The sequence below is a fragment of the Rutilus rutilus genome (assembly GCF_951802725.1).
Source record: "Rutilus rutilus genome assembly, chromosome: 7".
Lineage (NCBI taxonomy): Eukaryota > Metazoa > Chordata > Actinopteri > Cypriniformes > Leuciscidae > Rutilus > Rutilus rutilus.
In genome coordinates this window covers 46,813,259-46,832,458 of record NC_140221.1, presented here as the reverse complement: position 1 = coordinate 46,832,458, position 19,200 = coordinate 46,813,259, and the positions used below count along the sequence as shown (strand labels likewise).

The 19,200-nt window shown below is 37.2% G+C and overlaps 1 protein-coding gene across 1 annotated transcript; it reads left to right on the top strand.

Annotated features, from left to right (window-relative positions):
• Window positions 1-3,326: 3,326 nt before the first annotated feature.
• On the top strand, window positions 3,327-19,189 carry LOC311293786 (sodium- and chloride-dependent GABA transporter ine; the record flags this gene model as incomplete). Its single annotated transcript, XM_084414272.1, has 13 exons — window positions 3,327-3,459; window positions 5,681-5,815; window positions 6,005-6,209; window positions 8,014-8,146; window positions 10,558-10,692; window positions 12,450-12,553; window positions 12,840-12,964; window positions 13,074-13,186; window positions 14,206-14,346; window positions 16,483-16,582; window positions 16,707-16,807; window positions 16,885-17,052; window positions 18,623-19,189. 13 exons carry the CDS (start codon window positions 3,327-3,329, stop codon window positions 18,767-18,769), a joined length of 1,740 nt encoding a protein of 579 aa, XP_084270398.1. The 3' UTR covers window positions 18,770-19,189.
• Between the last annotated feature and the right edge of the window lie 11 nt (window positions 19,190-19,200).

Below are 19,200 nucleotides of genomic sequence, written 5' to 3'. Positions count from 1 at the left end.
AATGATAAAACAGTGTAAATACAGCTGGAAACCAGTGAAAAATGAACCTCATTAATTATTCAAGGTCCAGTGCATGATGGGAACCCCAGTATCAGAAAAGTTGAGTCATTTTTACTTAATTTTATTGAGTTGATATTTACGCTTTCATTTCTACTCGCTTGAATTAAGTACTGATATGGAATTTACTTAGTTTTTTTTAATTCTTGCCTGAACTAACTTTTTCATGTAAATTACATTGGTTTTTTTCAGTAGTATTTACTTCACCAAAAAATCATTTTTTTACAGTGTTAGACGCTGATTTGATGTCAATGTGTTTCTCATTGGATGGTGATAAAAATATTTATTTTAAATGTAATTATTATATGTGCTCGTTATTTTATTCAGAAAGTCAAATGGTTTGAGAAAATGCCTGTATTTGAACTGACATTAAAATACATTTACTACTTACTACTTACTTCATTACATATATATATACAGCCATATTGCGCCAGAACGCACACCACACACCAGCTTACTGGTGGAGAGGAGACAGAGTGATGAAGCCAATCAGTATATGAGGATGATTAGGAGGCCATGATGGACAGAGGCCAAGGGGCAAATTTGGCCAGGATGCCGGGGTAACACCCCCTACTCTTTCGAAAGACATCCTGGGATTTTTAATGACCACAGAGAGTCAGGACCTCGGTTTAACGTCTCATCCGAAGGACGGAGCCCTAACCCTAACCCATTTGGAAACAATATCTAAAAGTAAGAACTTAAAAGCAATACGAGAAATGCAACTGATTAAGAGATACAATGTTTTTCTATTTTTTTCTTTCCCTGACGTGTTTGGTTATATGTACTCTTGTTGGTCCAATAAGCTTGGTTCTCAATACAAAAACAAAAATATTAGAAGAATAACAATATTTGCACTCCTAAACTGTGGAACGATCTTCCTCTTGCCTCTTCACCATCTGCTTTTAAATCACTTTTCTCCTTGGCCTTTGACACCTGACGTTGACATTTTGTTTATTTTATTTTTTACTATGTTTTATGTCTCTTGATTTGTTTTGTCTGTATTATATGCTTTACATAAAGTATGTATTTTATGTTTTTTGTTTATTTTTTCTTTTGGTCCACTTTGGTTGTTTTAAAGTGCACTGTAAAAAAAAAAATTAAGTGCAATCAACTTGGATGTTTAAGTCATTTCAACTTAAATTACTTGCAGTTGTCAAGCCCCTCCTGAAAAAGAGCAATCTGGATAAGACCATATTAAGCAACTATAGACCGATCTCAAATCTTCCTTTCATAGGTAAGATCATTGAAAAAGTTGTCTTCAATCAGCTGAACAAATTCTTATGCTCGAATGGATACTTTGACAATTTTCAATCTGGTTTCCGACCGCACCACAGCACAGAGACAGCGCTCATAAAGATAATAAACGATATTCGCTTAAATACTGATTCAGGCAAATTATCAGTGCTGGTACTACTCGACCTCAGTGCTGCATTTGACACTGTCGATCACAACATACTTCTGGACAGGCTGGAAAACTGGGTGGGGCTTTCTGGGATAGTCCTAAAATGGTTCAGGTCATACTTAGATGGGAGAGGTTATAATGTGAGTATAGGAGACCATAAGTCTGAGTGGACATCCATGACATGCGGAGTCCCTCAAGGCTCAATTCTTGCGCCACTCCTGTTCAACCTGTATATGCTCCCAATGAGCCAAATAATGAGAAAGAACCAAATTGCTTACCACAGCTATGCAGACGACACACAGCTCTACTTAGCCCTATCGCCCAACGATTATAGCCCCATTGACTCCCTGTGCCAATGCATTGATGAAGTCAACAGTTGGATGTGTCAAAACTTTCTTCAGTTAAACAAAGACAAAACTGAAGTCATTGCGTTTGGAAACAAAGATGAAGTTCTCAAGGTGAACGCATACCTTCACTCTAGGGGTCAAACAACCAAAAATCAAGTCAGGAATCTTGGTGTGACACTAGAGTCAGACCTTAGTTTCAGTAGTCATGTCAAAGCAATAACTAAATCAGCATACTATCATCTGAAAAATATTGCAAGAATTAGATGCTTTGTTTCCAGACAAGACTTAGAGAAACTTGTGCATGCTTTCATCACCAGCAGGGTGGATTATTGTAATGGACTCCTCACTGGCCTTCCCAAAAAGACCATAAGACAGTTGCAGCTCATACAGAACGCTGCCGCCAGGATTCTGAGCAGAACCAGAACATATGAACATATCACACTAGTCCTCAGGTCTTTACACTGGCTCCCAGTTAAATTTAGGATTGATTTTAAAGTATTATTACTGGTATATAAATCATTCAATGGCCTAGGACCTCAATACATTGCAGATATGCTCACTGAATATAAACCCAACAGATCACTCAGATCATTAGGATCATATCAGCTTGAAATACCAAGGGTTCACTCTAAGCATGGTGAGTCCGCTTTTAGCTATTATGCCAGCCGCAGCTGGAACCAGCTTCCAGAGGAGATCAGATGTGCTCCTACTGTAGTCACATTCAAATCCAGACTCAAAACACATCTGTTTAACTATGCATTTACTGATTGAGCACTGTGCCAATGTTCGTCCGACTGTTTGTACTGTATTTTATTTTTTATTTTTCTAAACTGTTTTAATTATTCTTATTTCTTTTTATTATTTTAATTTCTTCTATGTAAAGCACTTTGAATTGCCATTGTGTATGAAATGTGCTATATAAATAAACTTGCCTTGCCTTGCCTTGCCTAAATTGGCTTAAAAATTTGTTGAATCTTGTATAACTTATTGGTGTATAACTTAAATATTTTGATGAGTTAAAGCAATGTAAAAACGTATGAAGAGTTCAGATGCAAAAGCCTCTAAGTGAGAAATTTTCTTCTAGAATGATCATTTTTATCAAGCTCGTATATTTAAGTTCAGTAATTTCACTTAAATGGCAATGAAAATGACCTATGAATTGTCATTTAAGTGAAATTACCGAGCTTGATAAAAATGATCATTCTAGAAGAAAATTTCAGATGGCACTTAGAGGCTTTTGCATCTGAACTCTTCATATCTTATAGATCATATAATTTTTTCCAGTGCTTTAAGTTTGATTTGATTTGATTTGATACAAATCAATGTGTTCATGATCATGACACTCCAATGTAACCCTGAAAGAGCAGAAGCAACATCACGTCACGTGCAGTGGTTTGTCCCTGTCCCACACCTCCCAGCTAATCATTACAGCTCCTCAACAATCATTACACCACGACTCTCTCCTGTAATCTCAGTCTGCTTTCACACACTCACACACACCTGTATCGCTGTGAAGAAGCATGGCTGTGGACGAGGAGGCCGGCAGACCCACATGGAGCAGGCAGATCGAGTTCACTCTGGCTGGGATCGGGTGTGCGGTGGGACTGGGAAACATCTGGAGGTTCCCGTACCTGTGCTATAGGAGTGGTGGAGGTGAGACACGCACTGTGGAAAATGCTTTAAAACAAATATTTGCAGTCCAAATATCTAAAAATTCTCAAATCAAGATGCATTTACTAGATGAGTAAAATGCCATACGATATTATGTCTTGTTTTCTGGGGAAATCAATCAAAATCAAGAGAGTTGTTGCTTAAAACAAGCACAATTATCTGCCAGTGGGGTAAGAAAAATAATGTTAATGCAAACAGAAACAAGATTATTTTTCTGACCCCGTTGGCAGATCATTTAGCTTTTTTAAGTAACAACTCACTTAAATTTGAAGACATAATATCTTATGGCATTTTACTCTTCTAGTAAATGCATCTTGATTTAAGAATCTTTAGATATTTAGACTGGAAACAAGACAAAAAAGCATTTTTCGCAGTGCACAACTTATCTAATGCTTATCATCACTTACAAAGAGTACCAAACAACTGACCAGCATAACCTGTCCCGTGTTTCTCCTCATGGCACTTTGGACGTCTACCAATTAATCAATACACATTTTTAGTGGCCCTTTGGTGTGGAAACACTGGCATTATGCACATGCACAGGTCTATATGACAGCTGAGTTTGTTATTCAACCGTTTCACCTTTACCTTTCAGACTGTAAACGTTAGAATGACCACACATCCACAGTGTTGATGAATGAGTTTATCTGTAACGGGAATGGTGTGTAAGATCAACCATGACACTGCAATTCCTCTCAGATCACACTGGACACCTCTATATTGCTATAATGCTTACGTGTAACTAGTGTTACTAATGTAATCTAAAAATGTGTTTATGTATATATATATATAGATATAGATATAGATATAGATATATAGAGGCCTACTGGTTCAGAGTTTTAATTCTTTATTTTATTATTAGCTATGTCGATCTATACATTCATAATTTACATTTATATATTTATAACTATATTTGTATTTACATTTATATATTCTGTATATATATCCAGATTTCCTTTTTAAATAGGCCTATTTATGAAGGGCCAAACAGGAAATAAGTATATATATATATATATGCCTGAATATATAAATGTAAATCCAAATACATATTTATAACATATATAATTAATACATATATAATTATATTTTTGAAGTTTTTTCTATTTCTATTTCTACTAGTTTTTTCTACCTGATAGGTTTGACCAGCTTCTGTTATGATATGGTTGAACTGAACTGGGCTGGGCTGGGCTGGACTGAAGTGAAGTGAAGTGAAGTGAAGTGAAGTGAAGTGAAGTGAAGTGAAGTGAAGTGAAGTGAAGTGAAGTGAAGTGAAGTGAAGTGAAGTGAAGTGAAGTGAAGTGAAGTGAACTGGGCTGGGCTGGACTGAAGTGAAGTGAAGTGAACTGGGCTGGGCTGGGCTGAAGTGAAGTGAAGTGAACTGAACTGGGCTGGGCTGAAGTGAAGTGAAGTGAAGTGAAGTGAAGTGAAGTGAAGTGAAGTGAAGTGAAGTCAAGTGAAGTGAACTGGGCTGGGCTGGGCTGGGCTGGGCTGGACTGAAGTGAAGTGAAGTGAAGTGAACTGGGCTGGGCTGGGCTGAAGTGAAGTGAACTGGGCTGGGCTGGACTGAAGTGAAGTGAACTGGGCTGGGCTGGGCTGAAGTGAAGTGAACTGGGCTTGGCTGGGCTGGGCTGGGCTGGACTGGACTGGACTGAAGTGAAGTGAAGTGAAGTCAAGTGAAGTGAACTGGGCTGGGCTGGGCTGGGCTGGACTGAAGTGAAGTGAAGTGAACTGGGCTGGGCTGGGCTGAAGTGAAGTGAACTGGGCTGGGCTGGACTGAAGTGAAGTGAACTGGGCTGGGCTGGGCTGAAGTGAAGTGAACTGGGCTTGGCTGGGCTGGGCTGGACTGGACTGGACTGAAGTGAAGTGAAGTGAAGTGAAGTGAACTGGGCTGGGCTGGGCTGGACTGAAGTGAAGTGAAGTGAAGTGAAGTGAAGTGAAGTGAAGTGAAGTGAAGTGAAGTGAAGTGAAGTGAAGTGAAGTGAAGTGAAGTGAACTGGGCTGGACTGGACTGGACTAGACTGGACTGGACTGGACTGGACTGGACTGGACTGAACTGAACTGAACTGAACTGGACTGGACTGGACTGGACTGGACTGGACTGGACTGAACTGGACTGGACTGGACTGGACTGGACTGGAATGGACTGGATGTTATCACCTGTGCATCCTCAGTGAAGTGTTGTTGCGGTCCCTGTCGTCCTCAGGTGCGTTCCTGCTGCCGTACCTGCTCATGCTGGTTGTGTTGGGGATCCCACTACTGCACATGGAGCTGACACTGGGCCAGTACCTGCGGAGGGGACCCGTACTGGCCCTCGCCAAAGCCTGTCCCCTGCTGAAAGGTAACAGCATGCATGATCATGACGTTAAAATCCCTGAGATTAACTGCAATGTTAATGCACAACACCATGGAAATGTTTTGACAAACAAGTCCTTGGGAATCAGATCAATACAGACATAATTGTCACTGATATGAGAATATATGGTTCAAATCCGACTAAAGGTCAGTAACCTGTAATCAATCTATCCAGGTGTTGGCATGGCAACGGTGGCCATCTCTTTCATCATGTGCACATACTATAATATAATCATCACATGGGCGCTGTACTACATGTTCAGCTCATTTCGAAGCGAGCTGCTCTGGGAAAACTGCAATAACACATGGAATACGGCAAACTGCTCCGACCGGGCGAGCAACAGCTCCTCGTCCTCCACCGCCAGCCAGCAGTTCTTCAAGTGTGTTCATCCCTCTTCTTCTTAACTTAATCATTTAACCACCATAGACAAAAATCAAGTCAAGGCACCTTTATCTCTATGGCACTTTATGCAATACAGACTGTTTCAAAGCAGCTACTGCCAAACTGTTCCCCCAATATTTAATATTTTTGATGCTGCTCTCCATTATGCACCGCTCTGTTTGTTGTTAGAATGATGGAAGTCAATCATTTAATCCTTTAAAACTCACCAAAATTGCATATTTAAATGATGATATTTAAAAGTTTTTTCCTTGAAAAAACATCTTTATGTCTTATAATTGCTTGAATGTAACTCGACACCCTTGCCTCATTTAGTATGCGCGGTTCTATGAATATGCAAATGAGCCCCGCCTCCACTCACTCACTCAGCTCAGAGATCCACTGGTTGACGATCACACGTTGATCTGATTGGTTACAAGGTAGTTTGTGACGTCAGAAACACCAGCGATTTCAAAGCGTGTTTTTGAGACTGTCTTTGGTTCACTGCAGTTTTAAGCAGAAAATACTCAGCAATGGTGTCGACTTATGAATTTACACACGGTTTGTCTTAAAGCACATTAAAAACACCACATAGACACATAAACAACATTAAAAGTTGGATTTTCACCACAGGATGACTTTAAAATTTCGATATTTAGACTGGTCAGCCTCAGTGGTCTGACAGTTCTCGTCAATGTCAAAATGATTGAGGTGACCAATCAAATCAAAGGAGGCGGGGCTTTACCGTTCACAGAAGCTGTGCATGAATTCAATATAGTGATCCTATAGTTTCAAGGGTGAGAGTTAGAGGTAGTCTACTGGAAGTAGCTAAATATTGAAACATTTTAACTAATGTTTTACAATAGAAATGCTAAACGTCCAACAATATCTAGTGATGCAAACGACTCAACCGCTTGTGAAAAGTGTGCTTCACTGCAATGAATGTGCACTCAAATTTTATTAAAGTATTTATAAAAAATCTGTACTTGCAGTTAGTATAATATTAATGAAATATAAGGCCACGACTTCAGAGTCACTTTCATGACGGTTTCTAAACACACTTTAAGAAGTGCACTTTTTAATAATGTCAAATTAAAAGTTTTACTTTAAAGTATATTTTAAATGATTATGTTTTAATAATCTTTTGTTGTGCTTTAAAAAGTACAAGTACATGTGTGTAACTGGATGTGTTGAATAACATGGTAAGTTTTGAGATTACAAAGGTAATACATTTTTTAATACATTAATACATGTCCTAAATGTGACATTAGGATATTAAATTATATATATATATAAGATCAAAATGTATATATTTTTTAAACGTGTCATAGAATTGACAAAATATATTTTAGTTTACCAGTATATTCTGCAGTACACTTTAACCACATTTTAAAGACAACAGAAATATAACATCTTACTTAAGTGGGTCAGAACTTCAACTAATTGCATTTAATATTATTTATTTTTAATTTTAATAAAATTTTATTTAACAGCAAATAAGTGTCCAAAAACAGAACATTCAGTTTGCACTTAAGCATATTAAAAGTATATGTTATTTACATATTAAGTACACTTTTTGAAAGTATGCAGAAGAGTGCTTCTTTTTTTGGCACATTTCATGTAATTCATAACTGAATGTGCTGTTTCGGCATATTAGGTATATGATTAAGAGTGAAGGTAATTAAAATATACACACATTTTGTACAACAAAAACTGCTCAAGACATGGTTACGGCCTTGCTTGATTGGTCAGTGAAGTGTTCTGATGTTGACTGCAGTGTGTGTGTGTGCGTGTGTGTGTGCCAGTTTAAAGGTGCTGGAGAGGACCAGTGGCGTGGAGGAGACGGGTGTCTTGAGATGGGAGCTCTTCCTCCTGCTTCTGCTGGCCTGGATCCTCGTCTACCTCTGCATCTTTAAAGGGGTCAAATCCACCGGGAAGGTAAGAATAAACAGACGGAGAACACTACAGTCATCATCAACCTGCTGTTGGGGGTAACACATTACAAGTTTATGTAATCAGATTACTTTTTCAGGTAACTAGTAAAGTAATGCATTACTTATAAATTTACAACAAATAATTGTTACTTTTTCAGCAAATGAACCCTTCAGCAAGTTACTTTGCTTTCTCTTTTATTGACTGACAGCTCTCTTGTCCTCATGTTGTCCACAGTGAAATGCACAATTAGAATATCACGCAAACCTGCAATAATTAAATGTGTTAAATATCGCAAATATACTTTATCTATTTAATGTCACCTTATTAAACAACGTATTTGCTGCTGACCTTCGATGATCCAATTCAACCATGAATGACTTTAGATTAACATCACATTTGTGTTTCTTTTTTCTTGCTGAAGAGTGTTGAACTTAAAGGAGTCATAATGTTGTGTTACCTTGGATACCCAATGCTCTATTATAGTCTTTCAGGCACTTCTAAAAAAGAAAAGTGGAAAAAAAATCAACACAGAGCCCCTCAGACCCTTATTTCTAAAGGCATTATTGTCTCGCGAGATCTGATGCGATGTTTTGGCTGTCGTGGACGGTCATTATAATAATGCAAATGAGGGGCGCGTTGATTGGTCGTAGAAAAAATACACCATTTCCAGATACATTCTTACAGAAGCCCCACTAACTGAAAGCTATTTTCAAACTGCATGTTTTGCATGAGTTTGGCTAATAATGTTTAGTGGTATATTGTTTTCATACTTGCATTTAAACAGTTTTAGCCACTGAGCATGGACTCCTGTACCGTCACTACTGTAGCTGCTAGTGTAAAACAAAGTGGAAAGATGTGGCTAGCATTCGTAGAGTCCATTCCCCGTGTTTACCTCGAAGGTAACGTTACATACAATAGCCGCATTAGCAGTTAGCTGCTATTTGTTAACCACAGTAGAGCAATAAAAACACAGTCTTACCTTTTCAATTTCTGGCAAGTCCCTGATGGTGGGGATGGCACCTTTTCCCAAACGGAGCTTCGAGGCCAAGTTCGCCTGATATTGCCCCAAATTTGTAAATGATTCCGGTGTAAAATGTTTAGCGCACACACCTAACGATACGCCACTTGAAAGAGTTGTTGGGACAGCGTCATTAAAAATGAATTTCATCCACTGTTCCCTGATAGTTTCGTCCGTTTTTGGTAGATAAAACACATTTGCATGTTGTTTGTGGCAGTCACCCACAGAGCATCTCAGGTGTGCACTCGGTTTCTCCATCTTTCTCGAGTCGACTAAACTGAATCTGAGGGGGAGAGGGGGAGAGGGGGAGAGGGGCGGGCTTCCCGCGGCATAGGTTTGCGGTGTCCATATTTGGTATATCCTCCCCCGTCTTGACGTCAAGAAGGGGAAGAAATCAAAATCTCGTTTTTTCGTGCGCGTGCACGTGGCCTATTTTACAAACCCTGAGGTAAACAAACGCTTCACTTTTAAATATCGGCTTCCCGGCCAGTGTACAATCATTATGCAATCATAACATACATTGATTCTCGTGGAAAAGTGAAATTTCTACATTATGACTCCTTTAAGGGTTTGTTTGAGCAGCGCCCTCTACTGTACAGGTGTCAATCTGCATTAGCTTCAGCCTGAGGCTTATTCATTTCACTTTTAGTGTGAAAGGGCCTTTATATTTGCTAAAAAACTATTTTTTTTTTTGTTATTAAAAAACATGAGAAAAAGTAATGTAACACATTAACGCACTTTCCACAAAAAAGTAACTAAGTAACGCAATTAGTTACTTTTTTATAGGGAATAACGCAATATTGTAACGCATTACTTTTAAAAGTTACTTTACAACACAGGTCACATTCACATACTGATTTCATGTGTTCTGCAGATCTTTTTTGTCTAATTGAAAGTTTTTCTGATTGACAGAGATCATTCAAATAAATAAATAAAAAGCACATAAACACAAATAAATCGTACATAAAAGAAAATCCCACTTTAGGCTGTAAAATAAAATAAAATACAAAGTGATAATAAATTTGAGGAAAATAAAAAGTTAATTTATCAATATGTAATACAAAAAATATTAATTAATTTTTTTATCATATTTAATTTTTTTTTTTTTTTTATTTACCCATTTATGTGTGTTTTTTTCCCCCAAGGTGTTTCAAAGAACACCATGGTATTATCATGTTACCATCTCCTAAATACCATGCTAATACATTACTGCAGATTCAGCAAGACATGAACAGATGGAAAATACATCAATCACAGTCATGCACCGCATTATATTATTTTAATGACAATTAAACTCACCTTATATTGTCCTACCTTATCCTTAATTACTATCCGTTTATTTGTATTTTTCTCATGCACATGTTTGTAAGTTGATCTTTACACATGTTCGTCACAGGTTGTGTACTTCACCGCTCTGTTTCCATACGTGATTCTTCTGGCTCTGCTGATCAATAACGTGCAGCTGCCGGGAGCCATAGACGGCATCCGATTCTTCATCATTCCCGAGTGGGACAAGCTCCTTAATGTGGAGGTGCGGGATACATCACAGATAGGGCTGATGATACATTACAATCATTTAGCATTAAAATACTTTTCTGGTTTTTTTTTTTGTTAAAGGGGTGGTTGATTATGATTTGTCTTTTCTAACTTTAGTTAGTGTGTAATGTTGCTGTTTGATCATAAACAACATCTGCAAAGTTACGAAGCTCAAAGTTCAAAGCAAAGGGAGATATTTGCTTTTAAAGAAATCACTTTTTAAGGACTACAACAAACGGCTGGTAGAGACTACACCACATTCCTCCCGGGTTAGTGACATCACCAACCCTAGAATTTACATAAACCCCGCCCCCTGAACACGATTTATAGATTATCAAGACAGAATATGCTAATCAATGACTAGAAGATAACTACACCTCGGCTACATAAATTCATCAACTAACCATTCAGAAATGTCCTGTTGCTTCTACATGTTGTCACTTCTTCTTGAGTCTCTCCATCATTGTCTGACTCCGGTTTGAACATAAAAGGCTAAAAGTTTTTGAAATGTTCAGTGCATGTGTGTGTGAGGTAAAAGGACACAAGCTCTTGAAGCTCCGCCCCCTGTGCCGGGAGCAGCAGCTCATTTGCATTTAAAGGGACAGACACAAAAACTGTGTTTTTGATCACCCTCAAAAAGTGACAATTTTAACATGCTATATAAAAATATCTGTGGGGTATTTTGAGCTAAAACTTCACACACACACTCTGGGGACATCAGAGACTTATTTGACATCTTGTGAAAAGGGCATTATACCACCCCTTTAAAATAATTGTTTGGATGCACAAAAAGCAGTGCATTTGGTATTACTGCATTTAGATTAGGAGAAACTAAATAATGTGCATAAATTATGTTTTGGGGATTTTTGTTGCGACTACACTCCAAGAAATGATTTTCTAGTACAAATATCTAAACATTCTTAAATCAAGATACATTTACTCGAGAATGACTTAAGAAGTCTTATATGAAAAATGTATAAAAAAATTAAGTGACTTTATGCTTAAAACAACAATGATCTACCAATGAGGTCAGAAAAATAAACTTAATTCAAAGGAGAAAAAAAAGTTTTAAGCAAAACTCTCTTCATTTGGAGACATTTTTTATTTTGCTTCTTCAGTAAATATATCTTGATTTATTTTTATTTTTTTGATATTTGTAATGGAAAACAAGACAAAAATGGCAAGTAAGAATATTTTTTACAGTGTACTTATGTATTGTCATTAACTGCATTAATACCATAAATTAAAGGTACACTTTTGGCCTTCTGGTTGAGATTTGAGATTTAGCGGCTCCATGTCAACCTTTCTTAACCTTTGCCACAGACACACACACACACACACACACACACACACACACACACACACACAACTTTACTTTACGGATATGACGAGACACACACGGACGAGTACGCAATTTCCCACGAAAACCATCCCGACAGGTTTTATATAAATACTATTAACAGGCTTACCGTAGTAAATCAGGGTAAGACAAAAACATGCTTTGAAAGAAAGATTGATGATGTATCGACTAATTTAATTTTGCTTTTATGCCTACGTTAAGTTTACCTTTAACATGTTACATTTGGCAGCCCTAACTAAAGACCTAATGATGGTAAAGATGAGAATGATTGAGAAAGGAAAGCTGCTGTATGTGTGTGTAGATCTTGAGACAATGCTGTGCCTGTTGTCATTCAGTTACACATTATGTTTGTTTCACAATATTAACACGTTGTGTAATGTGTGTGTGTTTAGGTATGGATTAATGCGGCGGCTCAAATCTTTAACTCTATCGGGATCGGCTTCGGCTCGCTGATGGCCATGTCCAGCTACAACAACTTCAACAACAATGTCCTCAAGTGAGTTACAGTATTATCATCTCCAGTTTAAATACTGTGTGTCTTGTTGCATACACACCATCTCTAATCTACTTTCCTGAAAGTTATATAAAATCTACTTGTATTTGTCTATATTGCTCCAGAGCAAAGATCACTGTGATAATTCATTTACTGCTCTCATTAATGTATACTGCCACGTATTTAATGTTATATCATCAGGGCTCAATGAGCGGAGAGAAATAAAATAAGATATTTATTAACATTGATTTAATCTCATATTCGTCCTTTTTTATTCCCGTCACTGTAGAGACACTCTGGCCATTTCCATCACAAATTCCTTGACTAGTATCTTCGCTGGATTTGTCATCTTTTCCGCGTTTGGTTACATGTCTCACCTTCAGAACGTGCCGGTCAGTGAGATCGCAGTGGACGGTGGGTTATTTCAGAGTGGATTCCTTTACTTTTTTTTCTTTTTTTTTTATAATGTTTGCAACAAAATAACTTGAATAGCGTTGATGAATGATGATTATTCTCCATGCAGGTCCAGGTCTGGTGTTCGTGGTTTACCCACAAGCCTTTGTGACGATGCCTGTCGCTCCTCTGTGGGCCGTTCTCTTCTTCTTCATGTTACTCTGCCTCGGCCTCGACAGTCAGGTATCATGACGACACTCTTTAACTAACACACACCTGGTTTATGTGGCATTATATAATGCTAACATGATGATGTTCTTATAATGAACTTTTATTGTATTCATAAACTCTAAAAGTGTTAATGCATAACAAGAGACGAGTTCACATGATCTGCTTTCATTTTTTTAATGCTATACTTGAGATTCCAACAGTAGTTGCTCCTATTATACTGTAAATAGATGATTAAACATTGCTTGTGAGATCATTTGGGGGTGAATCTCACAAAACATTTGAAAAACATAACCAGGTCATTCAGTATTTCAACCTCGATCAAAAGAAGAAAAAAATAAATAATTCTGTCAGGCTTCTTTTTTTTTAATGCAAAATATAATTTATATTAGTGATGCACGATATATCGGCCACCATATCGGTATCGGCCGATATATGATCATTTTTTATGTTATCGTTATCGGCCCGATAAGAAAATTTGTCTGATATATTAAAGCCAATTAATAATGTATTATTTCCTCCAGCTGAGACTCTTCAGATGCGCACTGTTCAACATGAGGGTTTTAAATTGCTTGAAATATGATTGAAATCACTTCAAAAAAGTAAAACACAGTTCAGTGCGAGTCTGTCATATAAGCTATACAATTATTATGAAACATCATTATAATTGTGTGTGTGGGACATGGATTTTAATGGTGAGACTTTTGTTTTTGTAATCAGGCTCTCAAAAATTAAATTTAGATTTATCAGCCAATATATCGGTTATCGGCTTTCAAATATAAAGAATTATCGGTTATCGGTATCGGCCAAATGCATCCCTAATTTATATATATATTGGAGTGAAATGAAGCCATGTCTTCTTTAGGATTCTATCATGACTGAAGATTTATAAATGTGAGCTGTTCATTCACTCTGTTCATGATAAAACATTAGCAACACACGCATGAATGTTTGCAGGAGGAATGCTGTTGGAATCATTTGTCAGAAACACACTGTTAAACTTTACCTTGTGTTGTTGTGTTGGTGTTCTGTAGTTTGCCATGGTGGAGGTGATGGTGACCAGTCTGTTGGACAGTTACAGTAAACCCATCCTGAAACACCTCAAACGCAAGGAGTTTGTTGTGCTCATAGTCTGCGGTGCGGCGTTCCTCATGGGCATCCCTAATGTCATGCAGGTTACATGATCACTTTTATTTTACTTTTAGCTTTTATACTAACACTAAAGGTGCTGTGTGTAGAATTGAGAAACTCTTGTTTTTAGCGACACCGGTGGCCGTGAAGTGAAACTGCAGCAGCTTCGCACTCGTGTTCACGTAACGCACAAGAGACTGAACGTGATTCAAGACCTGATATACTTTTCGTAATTTGCTTAGAAGTGAAAAATTTGCAGTGATTTACTGTTAACGATTTATTTTAAATAAATGACACTTGCATTTAAATGTTATTGTCTAATGCAAAAAGTGCCATCTGAAATTTTCTTCTAGAATGATCATTTTTATCAAGCTCGTATATTTAAGTTCAGTAATTTCACTTAAATGGCAATGCAAATTACCTATTAATTGTCATTTAAGTGAAATTACTGAACTTAAATATACGAGCTTGATAAAAATGATCAATCTAGAAGAAAATTTCAGATGGCACTTAGAGGCTTTTGCATCTGAACTCTTCATATACAGACCCTTTCCAAAAAATTTGAATATCATGGAAAAGTTTATTTATTTCCATAATTCCATTCAAAACGTTAAACTTCCATAGATTATAGATTCAGTATTTCGAAGTATTTCGTTGTTTATTTGTACATAATTTGGGCTTTCAGCTCATAAAACCCACGAAAACAGGATTTCCAAAAATTAGAATATTACATGAAATCACACAGTAATTACACAGTGATACCATGGTCACTGAACCAGGTTTGGGTTCTTTTGGCAGTGTGGGCAGGTGCAAATCCTGCTGGGAAATGAAGGAAGCATGAAGTGCTCTGAACATGTCCTGGTAGACGGCTGCGTTGAGTGGACAGCACAGTGGACCAACACCAGCCGATGACCAACACAGACTGTGGAAACTTCACACTGGACTTCAAGCATCTTGGATTGTGTGCCTCTCCATTCTTCCTCCAGACTCTGGGACCTTGGTTTCCAAATGAGATGCAAAATTTGCTCTCATCAGAAAAGAGGACTTTGGTCCACTGTGCTTTATTACATCCAGAGTCAACGCAGCCGTCTACCAGGACATTTCCAGAGCACTTCATGCTTCCTTCATTTCCCAGCAGGATTTGCACCTGTCCACACTGCCAAAAGAACCAAAACCTGGTTCAATGACCATGGTATCACTGTGTAATTACTGTGTGATTTCATGTAATATTCTAATTTTTTGAAATCCTGTCTTCGTGGGTTTTATGAGCTGGAAGCCCAAATTATGTACAAATAAACAACTAAATACTCGAGATCGTTTAAGTTGTGGGCCCTGAATCTATAATCTATGGAAGTTTAACGTTCTGAATGGAATTATGGAAATAAATAAACTTTTCCATGATATTCAAATTTTTTGGAAAGGGTCTGTATTAAGGGTCTGTAGTTTAAAACTAGATTAAAGTCGCATCTCTTCAGCCAGGCATTCATATAGTATTTTTAATCTTACAGTTCAAATTACAATCCGGCCTCTAGTTAATAAACGCCAGAGGAGAACTGGCCCCCGACTGAGCCTGGGTTCTCCCAAGGTTTTTTTTTCTCCATTGGGTCACCTGATGGAGTTTTAGGACACTATTAGGTCACTTGATGGAGTTTTTCGGTTCCTTGCCACTGTTGCCTTTGGCTTGCTCAGTTGGGGATATTCTGGGGATATCTAATTTGATTTTATCAATAAATTCCACTAGAAACAAACCTTGTTGTATTATTTTAATTTAATACTGTGAAGCTGCTTTGATACAATCTGTATTGTGAAAAGCGCTATACAAATATACTTGACTTGACTTGACTTGACTGTATATATATTAAATATGAGGGAAGAACAAAACTTGAATCTGACAACATTATTCGGGGAAAACATTTGGTAACAACAGCTACAGGATTTATTTTACTATGCAAAAAACCTGACTGGAAAAAGCAAACATTGGCTACAACATAACCAGTTATGTTATGGTTCTCTCTTGTTTTTGGTTATGTTTTTGTTTTAAATTATGTCGCCACAATTTGGCACAAATGTTTCATTGCGTTATCGCGAATAATTATGTCTGTAAAGCAGGGCTGTATTGTGAAGTTCAGATGAAGTGTGTCTGATGAAGTTGATGGACGTCTCATGGTCTTCTGCTTCAGGTCGGGATCTACGTGTTCCAGCTGATGGATCATTACACAGCCATCGTGTCCATCATGTTCCTGGCATTTTTTGAAGTGATTGGTGTTTGTTGGCTTTACGGTGAGAGAGAAACATCTGATTCTTTATTCACAATGTAAAAAAAATAAAAATTGTAAATAAAACAAGCATGAATTTTTTTTGTCAAATTGCCATTTCTTGGTTAACCTGAGCTCTGTGTTACCAGGTGTGAATCGTCTGTCCAGTAATTTAATAGAGATGACGGGAAAAAGACCCAACATTTTCTTCAGGGTCTGCTGGTGGGTGATCTGTCCTGTTCTGATAACCGTGAGTGCGACCTCACTCTTCTGACTCAATAATAGGTGGATTGGTGATGGGACTGAGAGGGATGTGTGTGTGTCCAGGTGATCCTGGTGTTCTCCGTGATCCAGTTTAAACCGGCTCGATACGAGGATTACGTGTACCCGCCGTGGGCTCAGGCTGTCGGCTGGCTCATCGCTCTAGCGTCCATCATCTGGATTCCTCTAGGAGCCGTTCACACACTCTGGGTTCTGCCCGGATCCTTCGCTCAGGTACTGGACCCACTCTCCGTCTGGGCTTCCACTGGGTCAGTGGCTGGAGCCATTATTTCAAAGTTTGGGGTTGGAAAGATTTTCCATAATGTTTTTCAAAAGACATCTTTAATGCTCACCATGGCTGCATTTATTTGATCAAAAATACAGTCAAAATTGTGAAATATTATTAGAATTTAAAAATAGCGAAAAAATGTGAATATATAGTAAACAAGTGTAATTTATTCCTGTGATCAAAGCTGAATTTTCAGCATCATTACTCCAGTCTTCAGTATCACATGATCCATCAGAAATTATTCTAATATGATGATTTGATGCTCAAGAAACATTTATGATTATAATGATAATCAGTGATTTTAACAGTAAAACAGTAAAAATGCTACAGTGAAAAACTGTTAATTGGTTAATAAAGTTTCCTTACTATACGGTGAATAACTGTGATAGATCTAATGGTACATTTAATGTAATTTTACTGTAAAACACAGTTAAATGTAAAGTCATTGTATAATTTACAGTGAAAAACTGTAAATTGACATTCCCACAATTCCCTGCGTGACGCTTCACATTTGATGTATTTTTGTTAAAATAACTGTTTCGTCATAGTTTTCTTAGTTTTTTTCTAATCAGTTATGTACATAGGGTTTTATGTTACATTTAATGTTGTTAAATTAATGTTTATTGTATTTTTAAAATTTCATGTGTGTTACCATGATGGTGTTTAATGTTTGTGTGAACGAAACTGTGCAGCTTCTATATATATATATATATATACATACATACATTAGTATTAACTTTCTTGTGGAAGAACAGCTGTGATTGATCATGTGACTCTCATTACTGCTGTGATTGATCATGTGACTCATTACTGCTGTGATTGATCATGTGACTCATTACTGCTGTGATTGTTGGATGTCAGTGTATTACAATGGTACAAAACAGATATTAATACAGACTATTATTATTATATCAGATAATTAAATACGGTTTATTACTGAAAATTTTGGGTTAGGTCTAAACCTAAAATGTTGCTACCGTAATTTTTACGGTAAACTTCTGGTAACCACAGCTGCCAGTTTTTTACCGTAAATTTAACAGAATTTTTTTTTACAGTGAATGTTGGAAACAGTTCATATGTTTGTGGACACTGTGATGCATTTTATTTTTGAGGATTCTTTGATGAATAGAAAGTTCAAAAGAACAGCTTTTATTTGAAATAGAATCTTTTGTAACATTATAAATGTCTTTACTGTCACTTGTGATCAAGTGTTGAATATGTTGAAAGGTAAGTTCGAAGTTAAAAGTTTAAGAATATTTGGGCCTATCCAGTAATTTTTTTTAATTTTTTTAAAGATAGATTAGCCTACTGGAGTACATTTTACAAGAAAATACTATTTCAGTCTTTCTACTTCAAAATGTTATGTTTAAATCAATGTTTTCTTTGAAACAATTTTCACTCATTTCATTTCAAGTAAATTCTAGATCATTTCATTCCAGTGCAATGTTGGAAAATATGTGAATGATCAGCACTGGATCGGTGAAGATACAGATTTGTGCTTTTCTCTCGTTTCAGAAACTAAGAAAGTCGGTCACACCGTTTTCTCTGGACGAGGACTCCGAGAGCCCGTATTACCAGCAGAAAGGAGCCATCATGGAGGTGATCCCCAACATCGCCATCATCAGCTCGGATAATAAAACACCAATCCAGACTAACTTATGATCTGCTATTAAACCTGACACTGGACTACAACCAGACCGCTGGAAACCAGACTGATCAAATTCAGTCAGCGTGTCTGAGGGTTATTGACCGGATCAGTGAAGATGTGTCTGAGATATTAGCCGAAATGCTTTAACAAGTATATTTATCTCAACTATGTACCTCAACTGAATCTCCTGAAAAGACCGAGAGAAGTAGAAATAAGCGTCAGCAGATTGCTGATGCACATTTAAAATAACACAGTCATCAAATATTAAACAGCATATCAATCAAAAATTGCATAATGAAATGTGGAACCCAGGAAGAGATAAAACACTGCACTGTACGTTCTGAATGTCCAGACAAGAACGCTTTTTGTTGGAAATGTTGCTTTTTTTATGAAACTTATCCACATCAAAGTTTTGATTAAAAAAAGAATGCATGAAGCTAGAATA